The sequence below is a fragment of the Pinus tabuliformis genome, chromosome 7 (assembly GCF_031772625.1).
Source record: "Pinus tabuliformis cultivar Carrire ecotype Pingquan chromosome 7, CPIR1, whole genome shotgun sequence".
NCBI classification, from domain to species: Eukaryota; Viridiplantae; Streptophyta; class Pinopsida; order Pinales; family Pinaceae; genus Pinus; species Pinus tabuliformis.
Genome location: NC_142293.1, coordinates 227564522 through 227584543, shown reverse-complemented (window position 1 = coordinate 227584543; position 20022 = coordinate 227564522). Strand labels below are relative to the sequence as shown.

At 36.8% G+C, this 20022-nt stretch overlaps 1 protein-coding gene across 1 annotated transcript; it reads left to right on the top strand.

The window, feature by feature from the left end:
* Nucleotides 1–8198: 8198 nt before the first annotated feature.
* Nucleotides 8199–11510, top strand: LOC149246675 (DNA damage-binding protein 1-like). The gene is made up of 2 exons (XM_089442212.1): nt 8199–8559; nt 8620–11510. The coding sequence occupies exons 1-2, from the start codon at nt 8199–8201 to the stop codon at nt 11508–11510; spliced, it is 3252 nt and encodes a 1083-aa protein (XP_089298338.1).
* The last annotated feature ends 8512 nt before the right edge of the window (nt 11511–20022 follow it).

Below are 20022 nucleotides of genomic sequence, written 5' to 3'. Positions count from 1 at the left end.
ACTTTGAGAGGTTATCAATTTTCCTTCCTTGAAATTTTCTTGTTTTTTGTTTTTTAAGAAATTGGCTACCTAGTTTCACTTCCCCGGCAATGGCGCCAAAATGTTTGGTCAATTTAGTGTGTTCTAAATTGCTATTTAAAATGTCAATCCGGGATTCGTAAGCTGACGAAGTGAAGTGTACTATATGTACTAGATAACCATTTCCTTAATCTTTTGTCGTTTTTGAGTTTTTAGTTTATTTTTGGATTTATCTTTCCCTAATGTGTGATGGTGGAAATGAAAGTGAAGTATGGATGGTAATGGTGATGGTGATTTCTACAGTGATTTTTTCTCAAACTTAAAAGTGCTCAAAAAGAAAGCTTCAAAACAACCGTAATGAAATCAATTCTTAAGAAAAACAGTGAACTAATGACAATGGCCCAGTATCCTTGCTGCTGAATGAAAAGAAAGTAAAAATTGAACTTAAAGCAACTCAAAGCAAAGCAACTAATTCACACTACTTTGACTCTTCTGATCCTTTACCCTTCAGCTCAATCTATCTTGTGGGAAGCAATCATGAACAAGTCAAGCAATATGATATCTAAATGGCAAGAAATTAAATTGCATAAAAGAAACTAGTCACACTACTTCAACTCTTCTGATCCTTTACCCTTTAGCTCAATCTACCTTGTGGGAAGCAATCATGAACAAGTCAAGCAATATGATATCTAAATGGCAAGAAATTAAATTGCATAAAAGAAACTAGCCACACTACTTCAACTCTTCTGATCCTTTACCCTTCAACTCAATCTACCTTGTGGGAAGCAATCATGAATAAGTTTAAGCAATATGATAACTAAATCACACTACAATAAGTAATATTTTGATTTCTTACTAATAGAGTCACTTGACTATAGAAAGAAACCATAAATTGATGAGCAGTATGATATCTAAATAATAGAAAAAACAAATAAGCAAATCACAACTTGAAAAAGACAGTGCTAGAATTAAACTTCAGAAAATGAAAGTTAGCAGGAAGGACAAGATGATCTCATATGTCAATAGTTATCAAAAAGATGAAAATTTTCCCGGGCTGCCTAAGAAAACCTGCAAAAAAACATTGATCAGCTGACAGCTACAAGAAAGCAGAAGTGAAAGTATAAATAGCAGTGAATTAAGAAGCATCAAAACAGTGTGTTATGTACAAGCTAAAGATTATGAAAGCAAAACATAATAAAACCAAATGAAAACTTTACAAGGCTTCAGCGCGCAGGGGCCCTCTGCCACTTCAGCCAGTCAACGAGTAGTCACACGAATGAACTCAGAAAAGTCTTCTCATGTATTAAAGCAGCAACATATATAAAACAGTGGGGTGATAACAACAACAGTTCGGAAAATTACATATCCAAAAGCTTTTTCACAGCGTTCATCAATGCGTTATTTATAATGAAAAAGTGTTGAACTAACTAACTGAATCCTACACTATTAACTATGTTGCCAAAGACACGTAGATCCCTTCAGCCGAGATCTAGCGTAACTGTCATCATGTCTATTAAATCTTCGGAGTGGTAGTTGTTGGATTCAGGTTACGGTGATGATCTCCAGGTGTGCCGGTGTCTTCGTGGGATGAGGACTGTGCCACGTAAACGTTCACGTGCCCAAAACAGAGACGTGCCAACGCTGAACTCCTTGGTTGGCTTTGCCTTTGACCCTCATTGACCGTGACCTTCCATGGATGATTTGGCTGATTTGAAGGGACACGTTCCATGTATCCGTTACCTGTAGCTTGCCCATGTAGCTCGTTTCTTCATAGGACACCTGTAGCACAACTTTTAAAAAAATAGTTGCAGAATCCTGTGTTGGCTGCAGAAACCTATGCTGGCTGCGGAAACTAAGAAGTTTCCGTAGTTGCATGAACAAAAAATAAACCAAACAACAGTCATAAGCATAGTCAGAAAACCATGTAAAAATCTCTTTTTAAACTACAATGCAATGATTTAACAGCTGGGTGGATGAAATAAGTGGAAAAAGAAGGCTGAGAGGGTGTATAGGAAGGTGCAGGTTTGAGGCTCAACACTATACTGATCAACTCTCTCTCAAGGCTTGCCTAACACTTAGGCAAATAAGGTCTGTTAGGAGATCCTATTTCCTAGCGCAAATCTACCCCAAAAATAGGAATTTCCCCTATTTCCTTGTGTAATTCCCAAGAGAATTACTATGGTTGCTTCTCAAGCTCTACACACAAAAACATGTGTACCACGATAAATACAATTTGTGCCTTCATTTAATCTCAATATGTAAATAGCTCTAAGGGTTAGCTCAATTAGTTGAGGTCCCATTGTTAAAGCACCTTGTCAATGGGAGGCCACGAGTTCTATTCTCTTACACACCCTTGGCGTTAGGCCTAGATTAGTTTGGCCATTCATTTTTGGCTCACGGGGCATAGAATATATGGTGATCGGTGTACTGTTAAGTCACTCTGCGACATGAAGGACATTAGCGCAAAACTTTGTGGGCAAAAATCCAGTCATGTTAAGGGCTAGTGTGGCCTAGGCCAGGTGTGATCCCCGAGTGATTTTGATGAATCAGATGCCCCTGGGTCATGGTTTCTCAAGCCACAGGTCAAGCTTGATGTAATCTCTAATGAACTCAGACCACTTGACAAACAAACAAAAAATATGAATAGGCAATTCAAATTGCATGACCTAGTAAGGTTAATTTTAGCAGCTGCAACTAGTTAACTAAGAGTTAGTTGAATTGACAGAACTCAACTACTCAAATAAACTCATGTCTATCTCTATTATAGAAATGGAGATTAGTTAACTAGCAGACACTAGAGTTAACTCCACTAGATAGCTAATTTTAGCCATCAACTAGTCCACAACTCATTGAAAGCCATCTAACTCGAATTAACTGATAATAACTCAGTGATAGGCCACATCACACATGTTAACTGACAACTAACTCAAGTATCTATGAGACTAAATTCGAATTAGCATCTTTGACTAAGGCACAAGTCAAAGAATCCATTCCTTGTTACATTTCAAACATAGTGATCCATCTTCTATAACAACTTGTTGTATCCTTTATAAGATTGGCCTAATATAGTGCCCTCTTCTCACAATGGTTTCCATCATCAATATCTCACATGGAATAGATATGTGGGTACATTACGTGGGTTCTCGACTTTATGGCATTACACAGGTAACTTATGGATATGGGATATTTTTTCTACATGGACTCTGAACAATGTCATGGAGTACCCATATTATAGGAGGTTGGACTCTATAGGCTTTAAGCATTTATTTAGCCTTTGTATATTGTGCTCCTTCCCATCTATTATTTCTATGAAACCTTTACCATTAAGTGATGATATTGCGATTCTCACTACTCCTCATGGCAAAGCTTCTCATTGTGGCCGAAGGGGCAGGCCTAGCTCATCTCACATCCATGGTGCTCAGACTGGTGCTTCCAACACAAGGGTTTAGAGACAAGTTCAAACTATAACAAATTAACATTAGGAATAGCTTAGACCTCACATCCATGAGGAAATTGAGAATATGGAGGACAAGGTTTGACAAGAGAGGGGCACCATTCTAGATTAGGAGATCGATGAAGAGTCAGAAATTGGATCCTCACTAGAAGCTCAAGGTCTGGGGATATGAAGTATTGGAAAAAAGTGGATCATTATTGGCATCTTCAAACATTTGTGGGGAAAATTCTAAAGGATCGTGATAAAGCCAAAGAGGATATCTAGCTAATTTTTATGTTATTTAGATTGTATGATATAATTTTAAATTTTATATGTATTATTTTTATATGTAAATACACTCCATAAAAACTAAACTAGTAATATAAACGTTATCTAATAATAAATAATAATATTAATAATTAAATATGATTACACATAAGATATTTCCTCTTAATCTTTTCTTTGTAACATTTTTTCACTATGACTTGAAGATCTTCCTTATTAACGAAGTCTACCTTTGGTATAACATGGTGTTTTCACTTCTTACCTCAATCATGCAATCATCACCAAACTATTGATGTTCATATAAAGGAACAACCATTTATTAGAATGCATGGGTACCTAATAGTTGCAACTACATGTTTAGTAAGATGTTCCTTTGTATACATGGTTCATTTAACCTCTTGACAAACTCCCTTTTGAATGTAAAACTCCACTTCTCAGAGTCTACAACAACAATATGGTCCACTCATAAAGCATCTAGCCAACAAATGGCCCATTCCTTTAAGTGGTAAAGAACTTCCTAACATAGCCTATTGAACTAAACTAGACAAAATATCTATGTCATCATCAAGATCACATGATAAATGACTATGCATGGCTCTCTAGGTATTAGAACAATATGCCCTTTACATGCTACATATACAGGTACACACTCCATCTCATGGAGATGCTAGGTATAAAATTCTTTAAGGATAAAAACATCAAAACATCATAGACTTGTAATGAGTACAATGTATAGATCTCATAATAATATAGTCACGAGTTTGTTATTATTCAACTCATGCAAATATACCTTAGTTTTTCCATCACCATCCAACCTCTATTGTTGTTGCTCAAACCAATAGACTCTATTGCCATAATCCTTCCAAAAGAACTATCACCTGCTTCTCTTGGACCAAACTCCAAATATATCTATGTTATATCCAAGATCTTTTTCCTCATTGTAAACTTATCATTCCACTTCAAAAAATTCAGCTTTGTGCTAATCTTTGTTTCTCAAATGAGAATAAGTTAACTTGCTTCCACCTCAAAAAGTGTCCATGGTCCTCCCTTCACCTAAAGAATTGTTATCATGTACTTGTTGGAAACTAATCATACCACTGATACCTCAAATTAACTGACAACTTGTTGTACTCTAGGACCATCGTATGGACCTACTTTCATCTATCGAGATATATGGTTGCCATCCATTGTATTCACTAGTTTTCTAGAAAAGTAAATTGGATATGGGATGTATCCATCTCAAACTTACATTTTCTATACAAATGCTTAAATGGGCTTAGAGTGTAACATCGATAAATAATATATGGTCCAAAAAACTCATCGCTATAATGTAATGACAAAAATACATAAAGTTGGTGCCTTAATCTTGAATCTTCCTAACTTCACCATGTAGTTGTTAGAATAATCAATTCTAAAAAATTGCATTTAGATATTGAGTTGACCTGGCTCGATATGTATCTTTTAAAAATCCCAAGTAAGGACACAAATTCAAGCTCACTAAGCATGCATTGCAAACTTATGCAAGGTATTTATCATCATCTCATAAAAAATTGAAAAGTAGATCCACATCTTCTTTGTAGCAGACACTCCAATAGAGATTGAAGAACCTCTTGATCAACAAATTAAATATATGGTCCATCATAGTACTATCATCACATATTTTGATCATGCACACATCACCAAATTGCCAATGTCCATATAAAGGAAAAACCATCCACCTGAATGCATGGGTACCTAATCGTTATAGGCACGAGTCTACTTGGATGTATCTTTGTGTACATGGATCATTCAACTCCTTGATGAACTCTCCCTAAATGTGAAACTTCACCTCTCAGAGTCTACAACTAACAGATGGCTCATTGAAATGCATGTGACCAACACATTGCCCACTCTTCAAAGTGTTAAAGAACTCACTAACAAATGCTACTAAACTAGACAAAGACATCTAAGTCATCAGGGCATGTGAAAGATGGGTATGCATGCCTCTTAAGGTCTTACACTGATATGCCCTTTTCATGTTAAATAGATATGAGTACAACACACACTCCATCACATAAAGATTCTTGATACATAACTTCACCTCTCAAAGTCTACAACTAACATATCGCTCATTGAAATGCATTTCACCAACACATGGCCCACTCTTCAAAGTGTTAAATAACTCACTAACAAATGCTACTAAACTAGACAAAGACATCTAAATCATCAGGGACACATGATAAATGGGTATGCATGCCTCTCCAGGTCTTACAGTGATATGCCCTTTTCATGTTCCATAGATACAGGTACAACACACACTCCATGGATTTCCAAGCAAACCATTTTGAAAACCAAACTCTGAACTTTCACATCTAGCCTAAAATCCTACAAAGCAAATAAAGCTAAATCTGATAGCAAGATCCCTCTCTGAGTTTAGAAGAGCTAGCTTCTATACTTAAAAGTGGTTTTGTGGTTACCTTTGGAATTTCTTTTACAACCTTAAGAAATTACGGAATGCTAACATAATGAATACAATGTACAATACAATATTTGATGATACTAAGACTAGGTCTCCTTAGCGTGTGTGTGTACAATATGTGTATGTGAGACAAAGGGTACAATTATAATAAAATGAGACCATGAAAGGTTCTAGCCTGCGTAACAATAGAAATATAATAGCTCTGTATCTAAGGACTAATAAGAGGGTTTTGGGTTAATATGGGTCTTATAGAGGGCTTAATAGACAAGGATAAATTGGGGCCTCAAATACTTTGTGTGGTATTTGCGCCTTAGTTTTGTAAACTGAAACTCACTCTAGAAATGAAGCATTCGAAGCGAATTTCAAACACAAAGTTGTCAGATATATATTTCATCAAAGCTCATAATTTTTTAAACCCAAAGCACCATTGACCCTAGCATTGCCGTTATTCTACCCTTGCTCTTCTCCTTGGCCTTGGCATGTTCATTACCATTTCCCCCCTACAAATCTCCAACAAACCCTAAGTGTGTCTAGTCCAAATATCCTAGAAATTGAATCGCTACTCTAATCTCAAATGACTCTGACAAAGATTACTACACCAATTGAGCATGGCCTTTTCCTAATGTGCCAGAGGGTTCTTGGCATGAATGTGGGAAGAGAACCTAGGTGAGAGTGGGGTTGTTAATTTTTCCACGATTTTAAAATTGGACAATAAGGATTAAAAAAGAGTATGATGATTGAATGCATATTCACTGTTTATTTTAGAAATTCTCTTCCAATTCTAAAATATACACATTTATCAGCGTAAAAATATTTTACTACCTTCGGGGGAATTAAACTATCCCAAAGGGCGTCAATTGAGCTTTGTACAATCTTGGTGAAAGTATAAGTTTAAGAAAAGTTTTATTTCACAATTGCAATGAATTATAATTGTGGCTCTTTATTACCAAAGGTATATGTAATTAAGTAATGTATAATAAAAATGACCCATGGTATTGAAAACACTTCTGTTTCACAAGTGCAACGAATTATAATTGTGATTGTTTATTACCAAGATATATGTTATAAAGTAGTGTTTAACATTAATAAATAAAAATATTAATGTAATGTAAACTAAACATTTTAAAATAATAATAAAAAATAATAAAAATGGCCCGTGATATTGAGAACTCATGGTATTCTTATGGAATATAGCCAATTTAAAGGGGGGAATTAAACCAATCTAGATCCATCATAACTTTGGATCTAGACGGATCAAATCTATTTTCACTCTAAAAATGGTTTGCATCTCAAGGAATTTGATAATTGTGATTGTTTATTGCCGAATGTATATGATATAAAGTAATGTTTAACATTTTGACTAAGTCAAATTACATAAAAGTAAAAATAAATAAAAAGATTAATGTCACGTAAACGAAACATTTTAAAATAAAAAATAATAATAAAAATGGCCCATGGTATTGAGAACTCATGGTATTGACACATGGTATTTTGGTGAAATATAGTTGATTTAAAAGAGAAATTAAACTAATCTAAATCCATCTTAACTCTAAATCTAGAAAGATCAAATTTATTTTCATTCTAAAAATAATTTACATCTTAAAAAATTTGATCATTCGATCCAAAATTAAAATAAATCTAAACTAATTTCTTGATAACTCTCCCCACAATAATATGTTTACACTGCATTACCAACTTGTACCAACTTCGTTACAATAAATTTCAATACCAAATACATAGGTTGACTTTTAATTTACATAATAATTTTAGACTTTGTATGGCCAAAATTATGGAATTTCTAACCCAAAATTATGGGATTTCTCACCCATCAAACCGATGCGTTCAATCTATCCATGGACGTTAAAATAATTTCTTTCTTTTTTGCTTTTTATATATAAGTCTCCCCGGTTGCTGGTGTTTTGGAGACTTTGAGTTTGACGGCTTGTTTGTGGATGTAAATTAAAAACAGAAAATAGGATTTTCAAGTCTCCGAGGGGGAAGAAAATGAGTATCTGGAACTACGTCGTCACGGCTCACAAACCCACTGCTGTGACTCATTGTTGCGTGGGCAACTTTACTGGTCCTCGCGACATTAATCTCATCATTGCAAAAAGCACCTGGATTGAGATCCATTCTCTCTCCTCTGGACGTTTGCAACAAATTCTTGATGTACCAATCTATGGCCGAATCGCAGCGCTTGAACTGTTCCGACCTGCTGGGGAGCAGCAGGATTCTCTTGTTATTTCCACAGAAAAGCGCAAGTTCTGTGTTCTTCAGTGGGATAACGAGGTTGGTGAGCTCATTACGAGAACAATGGGAGACGTCTCAGATGGTGCTGGGCGTCCTCCAGAGCATGGGCAGATTGGTAACATAGATCCGGATCGTAGGGTCATAGGACTCCACCTCTATGATGGGCTATTCAAAGTTATACCAGTGGACAATACTGGACAATTTCAAGAAGCTTTCGATATCAGTTTTAATCAGAAACTTGAAATTTTGGATATGAAATTCTTGTATGGTTGTTCAAAGCCTACAATTGCGGTTTTGTACCAATACCAAGATAATATTCATAATGATCAACGGCATGTGAAGACATATGAGGTTGATCTAAACGGCAAGGGTTTTAACGACGGGCCTTGGTCACAGGCCAATGTGGATGATGGTGCTTGTATGTTAATACCCGTTCCCATGCCTTTAGGAGGGCTTATTATAATTGGTGAGCAAAGAATTCTCTATTGCAGTAACTCTGGATCAATTCCAGTAAGATCAATTCCAATTAGATCAAACTCTATGACTATAACTAGAGCTTATGGCAGAGTTGATGGTTTTCGATTCCTGCTAGGTGACCACATGGGCTCCCTTCATTTGCTGGCCATCGCCCATCAGTATGGAGTTGGGGCTACTGGTCTCAAACTATATCATCTGGGGTCAACATCTGCTGCTTCAACAATTTCCTATTTGGATAATGGAGCTGTGTACATTGGATCAAGCTATGGAGATTCACAACTTATTAAACTGGATCTGCAGCCTGATGAAAGAGGTTCACATGTGAAAGTTTTGCAAACATTTGTTAACATTGGTCCAATTGTGGACTTCTGTGTTGTTGATCGTGAGGAATACATTGTGACTTGTTCTGGAGGATTCATGGACGGTTCTCTTCGCGTGCTCAAACATGGTGTAAGAATCAACGAGGAAGCATCTGCAGAGATTTCAGGCATAAAGGGAATATGGTCTTTACGATCCTCAAATCTCGACAGTTTTGATACTTTTTTGGTGGTGAGCTTCGTTAGTGAGACTCGTGTACTTGCCATTAACTCAAATGATGAGCTAGAAGAAACACATGAAATACAAGGATTTGTCCTTCATGCTCCTTCCTTATTCTGTCAAGATGCTATTCATGACCAGCTTGTTCAGGTAACAGCAAGTTCTGTGAGATTGGTAAGTGGATTGCATAGAAATTTTTTGGATGAATGGAGAGAACCCACTGGATTATCTATAATTGTAGCTACAGCTAATGCTACTCAGATTTTATTGGCCATTGGAGGGAGTCAGCTTGTCTACTTGGAAATTGAAGAAAGAGGATTAACAGAAGTGAAACGTTTGGCCATTGAGTTTGATGTATCTTGCCTGGATATACATCCTATTGGTGAAAATCCTAACCGGAGTGAATTGGCAGTTGTTGGACTGTGGAAAGACTTTAGCATTAGGCTTTACTCTCTTCCTAGTCTGGAGTTCATTAAAAGGATCCACTTTGTGGAAAACGTTCCTCCCCGATCTGTTCTCCTTTGTGATTTTGAGGGGATTTCATACTTGCTATGTGGTCTTGCTGATGGGCATTTATATAACTTTCCTGCATTGAATACGAACAACGGAGAGTTTTCTGATCATGGGAACAAGATTTCATTGGGTACAAAAGCAGTTACTCTCACGACTCTTCGCAATAAGATAACAACTCAAGTGTTCGCAGCATCGGCCAGGCCTGCAGTTATTACCAGTAGCAACGGGAGTTTGGTGTATAGTAATGTCAATCTGGAAGATGTTAATCATATGTGTTCTTTCAATTCAATTTCATTTCCTGGCAGTGTTGCAATTGTCAAGAAAGATGTGCTTACTATTGGGTCTATTGATGACATTCGATTATTTCTCTTCTCCTCAGCATCTCTTGGGGAACGTGCTTATCGTATTTGCCATCAAGATGTGTCTCAAACATTTGCCATTTGCAGTGAGAAGTATGATTATGATCACAGATACAAGATGATGACAGAAACAGTAAAGTGCTTCGTGCATCTGTTAAATGATAAAACATTTGCTATTATTTCATCATTTGCTCTTGGCACTGATGAACATGGATCTTGCATTCTGAGTTGTTCATTTGCAGATGACAACAATCTCTATATTTGTGCCGGGACAGCGTGTGTGTATCGTGTGGACAGTGAATCTCGCAGGGGCAGAATTTTGGTATTTAAGTTTGAAGATGGGCAACTGCAACTGGTTAGTGAGATCAGGACAAACGGAGCTGTTTACAATCTCACTGCATTCAATGGAAAATTAGTTGCAGGAATCAACGAAACAATTGAGGTGTACCAATGGATGCATGATTCGCGAATGTTGAAGTATGAATGTGGACATCATGGTCATATACTCTCACAGCATGTTCAGTGTCGTGGAGATTTTATCGTAGTCGGGGATCACATGAAATCTATATACTTGTTGGAATACAAGAGTCATGGGGAGCAGGGAGCTGTGTTGGAGGAGAGGGCTCGTGATAATAGTATAAACTGGATGAGGGCTGTTGAAATTCTGGGTGGTGACATATACCTGGGCGCAGAGAACGATTTCAACATTTTCACAGTGAGAAAAAATAGCGGTTTTGGAATTGATTCTGAAGAGGAACGAAAATTGGAAGTTGAAGGTGAATACCATCTTGGAGATATTGTGAACAGGTTCAGGCATGGATCTCTTGCTCTGCCTGCGTTGGGCTCAGAGGGCAGCAACATTGCAACAGTTATATTTGGGACAATAAACGGTATGATTGGTGTTATTGCACCCCTTTCACTTGAGCAATATCAAATTCTCGAAAAATTGCAAATGAATCTTGTCAAGGTAATCAAAGGAATAGGGGGCTTAAGCCACGAGCAATGGCGGTCATTCAGTAATGAAAAGTACACCAGAGATGCGAAGAGGTTCATTGATGGTGATTTAATCGAGTCACTCTTGAAACTAAACAGAAATCAGATGGAGGAAATTGCAAATCAAATATCTGTTCCAGTAGAGGAGCTACGCAAGATGGTACTACAGCTGAGGTTCTTACGTTGATCTGTTCGTGATTGACAAACTTGTAAACATTATCTTTTCCTTCATCAAACTTTGAAATAAAATAAATTTCGATAAAGTGTATTTTATTTTAATTGGTTCTAAAATGGATTAGTCATATGTGCTTCGAACTTTATTAATCTAAGAACTTGAGTGTGTTGAAAATATCTCTAAATATATATTCTTATTCTTATAGTTTACAATGAGGAAAAAGATCTTGGATATAACATAGATATATTTGGAGTTTGGTCCAAGAGAAGCAGGTGATAGTTCTTTTGGAAGGATTATGGTAATAGAGTCTATTGGTTTGAGCAACAACAATAGAGGTTGGATGGTGATGGACAAACTAAGGTATATTTGCATGAGTTGAATAATAACAAACTCGTGACTATATTATTATGAGATCTATACATTGTACTCATTACTAGTCTATGATGTTTTGATGTTTTTATCCTTAAAGAATTTTATACCTAGCATTTCCATGAGATGGAGTGTGTACCTGTATATGTTGTATATGTAGCATGTAAAGGGCATATTGTTCTAATACCTAGAGAGCCATGCATACTCATTTATCATGTGATCTTGATGATGACATAGATATCTTGTCTAGTTTAGTTCAATAGGCTATGTTAGGAAGTTCTTTACCACTTAAAGGAATGGGCCATTTGTTGGCTAGATGCTTTATGAGTGGAGTTTTACATTCAAAAGGGAGTTTGTCAAGAGGTTAAATGAACCATGTATACAAAGGAACATCTTACTAAACATGTATTTGAAACGATTAGGTACCCATGCATTCCAATTTAATCGTTAATTGTATTTAATTGAAATTTTGTGTGTTCGGGAAATAAAACTCTAGTTATGTTGTTAATGTCTGTTTATTAGAAAATCAAACAATATTCAAGACCAAAGGATACCTACGTGACAGTGGGATTCTGGGTATCTCTTTGTGGAGAAATTGATCAATGCTGAAAACTGGATGCTGCGTATCTTCGCTGGAAGTAACTGATCTTTGTTTCTATCTCTGCTCTCGGGGAAATTGATCGCTTTCTGCTTCTCTTCTTTGTACCTTTTTTCTTTGCTGCTGACGGGCTATTATAGAAAGGACGGGGTAGGGTAGAGAGTTAATATGACGGATTTCTTTACTGACATCCTAGTTGTAAATGATGATCACCAACTTCAACGACGCTACCATGGCCGGGCTCTGCAATGATATTTCATGGCGGCTCCTATATTCGTTTCTTTGAAACCCTTTCCTCGATTCGTGTTATGTCGCGAATCCCTCACTTCGATCCGGTGAGGTAATTAGATTTGGAGGCGTCTAATTACATAAATTAAATTGTATCAGTATCATACATCTATGGAAAGGAGGCCAGTTGTTGTGTGCCATAGGAAGGGAGGCCACTTATATTGCGGCGGTACTCTAACAATTATAGTTTTTTTCTTGAAAGTTTTCGAAATTCTGGTTATATTTTGAAAAATGTTGGTAGGGATTTTTGTAAATCAATTAAACACTGTCAAAATTCATAATTTTTGGTGCTTTAGAAGTTTTTGATGGTGCTGAATCCATTTCCATCATGAAAAAAAGGATTCAAACACTGTTTCTACAAGATTTTTTGAAAAAAAATCTCAGTTTTTTGAAAAAAAATCTCAGTTTTTTGCCACTTTTGGCTGTTTGGGCAATTCCTCTGCTTCTGTACATGACTCCCTTATTGGGTGCTCTTCCTAACAAATCTGCGCAAGGACATGTAGTTGCCACATCAGCCGTACAACATGTGATTGACTGTGGTTGATTGGGCCTCTCACCTATTGTGCTAGGTGGGTAATAAAGATTTGTCTGGAAAGGATCATTCTCCTTTGCGGTTTAGAGTTATGTTGTCCGTTGTTTAGGATTTAATTTTATTTTATTTTGTATGGGGCTAGTGTGTGGGCATTTTGTTGTCCCCTGTTGTTATTTTTTTCATGTGCTGCGCCATCTTTGCCCTACCATGTATTCGTTCATGTGAGCACTACTTTGTGCTTTGTTTAGAGTTTAGTTTGTTGTTGTGCACGTTTTACCCTATTATGGACAGTTTTTGCATGCTCGTGGCATAGTAGTGCTTGGTAAACTTGTCTGTTGTTGACCCTCTATAGGGTTTTAGTTAGTTCAACTGTGGATATGGAGGTTTTGTGCTCTACTGGGTTAATGTGAAGGTAATTTCGCTACCCTTGCAATTTTACATTTAAAAAAATGTTGGTTTTCATGTTATTTTGAGGATTTTTTACACCTGTTGTGTTTTGTGTTGCAGGTCATGTATAGCGAGTTGCAAGGGTGTTCAACAGTGATGTAAAGGCATTTGTGCGGCTCGTTGGCTTTGTCGGTGATTATCTCATAAGATTTTTAATCCTACCAGCCCACTATCTCGGTGTTTGTCAACACAATCCATCCATATTCTAGGAATTTAGTACATTCGGTAGTTTCTCTGAAAATCCATGGGATTTTTGTAAAAATTGATAGGGTTTTTGTAAATTTGCAAAGCATTGTTTGCTATCTATTTGTAAATTAGGGTTTTCGATAAATTTGTTTGTTATATGCTTTGTAAATTAGGGTTTTGCTATCTACTATTTTTTGTTACAATGCCTAGAATATGGTGGTTTTAATCCTACCAACACAGTATCTATGTGTTTGTCAACACAATTCCTCTATATTCTGGGAATTTTAGTCCATTCGGTGGTTCCTCTGAAAATTCATGGGGTTTTTGTAAATTTGCAAAAAATTGTTTGATATCAGCTTGTAAATTAGGGTTTTCGATAATTTGTTTGCTATCTGCTTTGTAATTAGGGTTTTGTTATATGTTTGATATCTAGTATTTTTTGTTACAATGCCCAGAATATGTTGGTTTAAACCTACAAGCCCACTATCTCTATGTTTATCAACACATTACATCCAGATTTTGAGAATTTTAGTCCATTCGGTGGTTTCTCTGAAAATTCATGGGGTTCTTGTAAAAATTGTTAGCTTTTTGTAAATTTGCAAAAAAATGTTTGCTATTTGCTTGTAAATTAGGGTTTTCGATAAATTTGTTTGATATCTACTTTGTAAATTAGGGTTTTTCTATCTACTTACTCCACAATGTGCCATGAATTCTAATTACAAGTTGGATTTTCATTGAGTTTACTCCCTTTTATAAACTCGTCCTTAGCCAAATTTCCTTGTTCTTCCTTCAGAGCAACATCATAATTTCTCTGTGCATAAATGGATCTTTGTTTTTATTTTAAGTTTGCCAAACCAAGTCATTTTAAGTTTGCTAAACCAAGTCCCCTTCTATGATTTGTCGAATGCCTTTCTGCGCATTACAACTTGTCGACCTTGTGAGATTTCCATATCATTGATGTTTCTGGAGTCCACATGTTTTTGTTTCATTGCACAATTCACTAGGATGTTTGCGCTATGTAGGCATTAGTGTACCAACTGAGTGATCCATTGCCATTAATTTTAAATTTGTGTCTTCGTCTTATTTACACAGTGTTTATGTGTTTATTCGGACTCTGCATGGGGTATGCTACTTGGAGATGTAACTCTCTCATTTCTTTGACAGTGAAACATTTTATGTAACAATCAAAGTGAAATCAATGAGCAGACTATGGAAAATCAAAGCGAAATCAATGAGTAGAGTCTAGAAAATTTGTGTCAATAATTATATGAGTCCTATTAAAAATATAAACACCAAATTATAATGTTATTAGTTAATGGCATGATTTTCTTCTCAATTTGAGTTTTGTTGTTAGGAAACCTAATAATATTTAGTGCAGTGTATTTTCTCAATTCAAAAACCCCAAAATGTTTTTTAAGATGTAATTTTGAAAAAGAAATTTTATATTAACCCAAATTCCAATCAATATTTTGTTTGTTTAAAATAGAGCGCGATTCTGAATATTTTTACCCTCCATTCTCCTATTGCTTACTCAATATACATTTTCTTTCCTATCCCATCAATTTTAGAATTGTAGGGTGTTCATTTCAATCTACAATTAATTGATTTTCTCAAGAATTTTCATATGTTTGTCTTCAAAATTCCTCAGGCATCTTTACAATTTCTCAGCTTCCTTTATTCAGATCTGGCATAACTTGCTCAGCTTAATTGGCATTGATGTTTGAAATTGATTGATATGTTGATATTCTACTTCAGAGATTGCTACAACTCTTGACATTGTTGCCCTCAACTTGTTATTTCGTCTTTAGTCTTCTACATGGTAGTTCTTTGGCCTATAAGAATCTCCATGATTGAAGTCTTTTACATGGTAGTTCTTTGGCCTATAAGAATCTCCATGATTGAAGTGAGGCATCAAACAAGCTAGTTTTATCTCATTTGTAGGGTATTCATTTCAATATATAGTTAATTGAATTTTTCAGGAATTTCTATATGTTTGTCTTCAAAATGCCTTAGGAATCTTTACAATCTCTCTACTTTGAGTAATTCTATTCAGATTTTAGCATGTATCACTATTGCGATAGAAAGGTTTGATACTTTTGTTTTTACTTTCCTATCACAGTAAATGGGGATATAAAGGTTTTGATACTTTTATTTTTACAAATATATCACAGTAAATGAGGTTTTACAATTCTCTACTTTGAGTAATTCTCTTCAGAGTTCCACTGTTAGGTCCCTATAATACTAGTGATTCCCCCATTACTATTCTCATTTTAGCCCTTATTGTTATTATTGTGCCCCTAATGTCCCCATATTGTTATTTTTGTGCCCTTATATTATTATTGTTAGGTCGGCTTATATATAAAAAAGAGGTTTCTTCATTTGTATCATCGAAGAATTATTCATTTGTGTAATGTAAAGGAGTTTTCCCCCTCGAAGAGACTAATTTTGAAGTTGTTGACCTATATCTTCTTCTATTTTGTGCGCTAGTTGCATAACATTTGGTATTAGAGCTTTGGATTCTAGGGTTTTGGTGCTCCAAACAAGTCATCGTGGCATTTTCACTATAATTTTTCTTCTACGACGTTTCAGAAGCTGAAATTAAAATCCATTTGAGCTGAAATATCGATGAATGGGTCTGAATTTCAGATCTTGTCTCGCTATATTTTAGGAGATGTGATCCAAGCAAGTTAGGGTTTTTGCAGGCTCCTAGATTACATCTCAAATAAGTGACTTGGGAAAAATCTTCATAACTTTCTCTCTAAGATTCATATTGAAATTTAGTAAAATTTTATAGAAAGAGGATGGACTATAGTTTTCTATGTATCAGTTTCAAGTCCGAAGATCGAAACAGTGACACGTGGCACTTCGTATAAGTTCGCTCTACTGAACCAATCTATAATCAGGTCATCATGGGAGATTTGGCATAACTATTTCTTGGAGAATCCAATCTTGATAAGACTTGTAGGGTTGGAACGAGGATGCAGAGGGCTACCATAAGATGGAATTTCAGACCTAGGAGATTCGCAATTACAAAGATACAACAGATTCAATATCGAGCTCCTACAAAGCTAAAAAATGTGTGTACTCCTTTTAAAATTTTGCATAAGTTTGGTTTAAAAAATTAGTTTGAAGGAATTCAAAGGACATAGTGAAGTATAATTATCATTAATTGATGCTCCGAAGAAAGAAAATGGAAACTCTTAGTAAGCAACCTTAAAGCTCTAGCACGACTCATGAAGAAGATGTTGGAATATAATCCTAACATCTACATTTATTTTTTAGCCTAAGTATCTTTGACTTAGCTGAGAAGAAATTATTTTACATAGATTGTGAAGAGGAGGAAGAAAAGGAACAAGAAATGTCAAAAGAAGAGGATATACACCAGGAACAAACCTTAGAGAAAGAAGAAATGAATCCAACCATATCTTGTAATTCATTGGCTGGAATTACCACTCCTCAAACTATCAAGATAGGACATATCAAGAAGAAATAGGTAATAGTGTTGATTGATTGGAGAAGTACCCATAATTTTATTCATTGTAAGATAGCCAAGGAATTGAATTTCTTCCTATGTCTAGCACCAGAGTGTAAAGTGATGGTTGCAAGTGGAGGAACCATAAATTGCTTTGGAAAGTGCCATAATATCAAGCTATCCATGGGAGAATATGTATTGAATATCCCAATGCTTTCCATTCCAATGGGTGGTGCTGATGTTGTACTAGGAGTCCAATGGCTACAATATGTGGGTATGATATCTTTTAATTTTCAAGAACTTTTCATGATTTATTTATTTATTTATTTTTATTTTTTTTTTTTCGGAAGGAAAAGAAGTTGAATTAAGGGGTTGCTATAGCAGCTACAACCACCCTCCAAAATTTTTCCTTAACTTCATTTTGGAGCCTCCCTACCAACCTTTCTCAGCAGCATGTCTTGTCTTGTCAAGTACACAAGCTTTAGTGATTTTATTGTAAAATGACAACTTGTCCATCAAAGCTTGTTGCATTCCCCTCACACGCTGTTTCATTGGACTTGGTCCAGCTGCAGGCTGAGCAGCTCCCTCAAGAAATTGTGCAATTCTAGAGGTCAACCAACCTTCCCTCCAGTAATTGTGCAATTATGTTTGGCAGCCTGTTGGGCTCTAGAATTGCGCAAATCTACTTGTCACTGTTCATTGAGAAAATTGCGCAAATCCTCCTAGCAGGGCTACTCAGCCCAGAAATTGCGCAATTCTGGGCAGCAGTCAACTGCTCTGCCCAGAAATTGTGCAACCCCTTTGGGTAGCCAGCCCAACTCCCTCCCATAAATGCGCATTTTTTCCTCCCAGCTGAGTAGACTATTGCATGTGCAGTTGAGTTGACTGGTTCCCTCTGGGACTGAGAAAAACTAATTTTCATGCATGGGATGCTTCTCCCAAGGTAACATGCAAAGGCATCCCTTGATTCAGGGATCTATTTTTAGCAGTTGGAGGTTACTTCAAGGATCATTTCAAAAACCTCCCACCAAATGTCGCTTTCCCTAGATTTGTGGCATGCGCATCGCAGCTTCGATTTTATCAAAACTCATCAATCAGACGCTACAAAGCTTATTCCTCACATCAATCTTGCAGCTCTGACATTCCACATTGCATCTAGGAGTCATCAACACGTTCAAATCAGTTTTTTTGGGGTAAGCCCACTTTGCTCTTTTCGTGTTTCGCTTCGTATGAATGTCGTCTACTTTATTTCAGTGAGTGCTTGTTGTCGTTTTGATGTATACTAGCACCGTTTCAGTTTTTGTTAACATCTCACTGTTGTCGCATGCATGAAAATGTTTTGCATGGACGATCGTCATTGCGGTGACTCACTTCACACACATGCATGGACGATCGTCGTTGCGGTGACTCACTCACAACACAGAGGTGGAGCAAAGTTGCAAGACCAAAGTAGTTCCACTCACGGCGAAAGCAACTTTGGAGATTGAGGCTATGAGGTGACGGCGCAACAAGACATTCGCGTGAGGGCAGAGAAAGGAACCGAGAAGAAGTTGCATGTACTGAAGTAACAACTCAAGGAAGAACAAGAGTTGTATAGACGAGAGAATGAGTTGCAACACGAACAAGTACAGCAGCGGGCGCAACATGCACTCATGGATGAAATTGCACTTGTACAAGTTATAGATCCATCCTAGCAGCTAGCACGGAGCAGACATGGTGAGCAGTGTTATTGAGCGCATGCAAGGGAATGCAGCAGCATGCATGTCATTATGCACACGCATGTGATCCCACCTATTTGGCACACTCACTGAGGCAAAGACAAGAAGCAAGTCTGACTAGAGCGAACATGTGCTGTGACAAGTTGATGCGCACGACCACCAGCACATGCTTGGAGAGCAGCGTAGACACTATGCATCAACATGTTTTTGGTCCAGTCGCACCAGGACAACCATGCACATGCTATCAGACGAGTTGGACAAAGGAGCCATATCAGTGCACCCGGATGCAACGAAGGCAAGAGTTTGCTTCAGCAAGATGTCACCATTGAGCGCACGGACACCATCACGGACAACCAATCTTGGCATCAGCTCACCACCTTCAACCATCACAAGCATGTTAAAGAATTGGTCTCACCACAACGATCCAAGTGTTACTGATGTATTACATGGCTTGCTCAAGCCATTTGTCTCACATGGGCACATGTGCATTGTAATGTAATGTCTTGTCAAGTGGAAGTTCAAGTGTCGATAGTTGAATGTAACAATCATAGAGTAGTTGAAGAGTCATGAGGATAGATGAACGGTCTCAAAGGGGAATGTCAAGGGTCACCCCACCCTTTGCTATAAATAGTACCTCATAACTCATTGTATAGGCTTTTGGTCAGCCAAGCTTCCGATAGGACTATCTTAGAGAGAGCTTAGACAGTATTGTAACGAGCCTTGGCTTCTCCACTGCGCAGAGCTAGTATATCTCTTTGGAGGAGCAGGCGGTTGTGGCTATAACGTTTCGTTGTCGGAACTATTAGTTAGAGACATGGATGTATTGTATGACTGGAACTTACACTTATTAATATAATAGAGCCAACAAATTTCATGCATATGTTGTGTTGTATTCTATGCTATATGGTTTACAC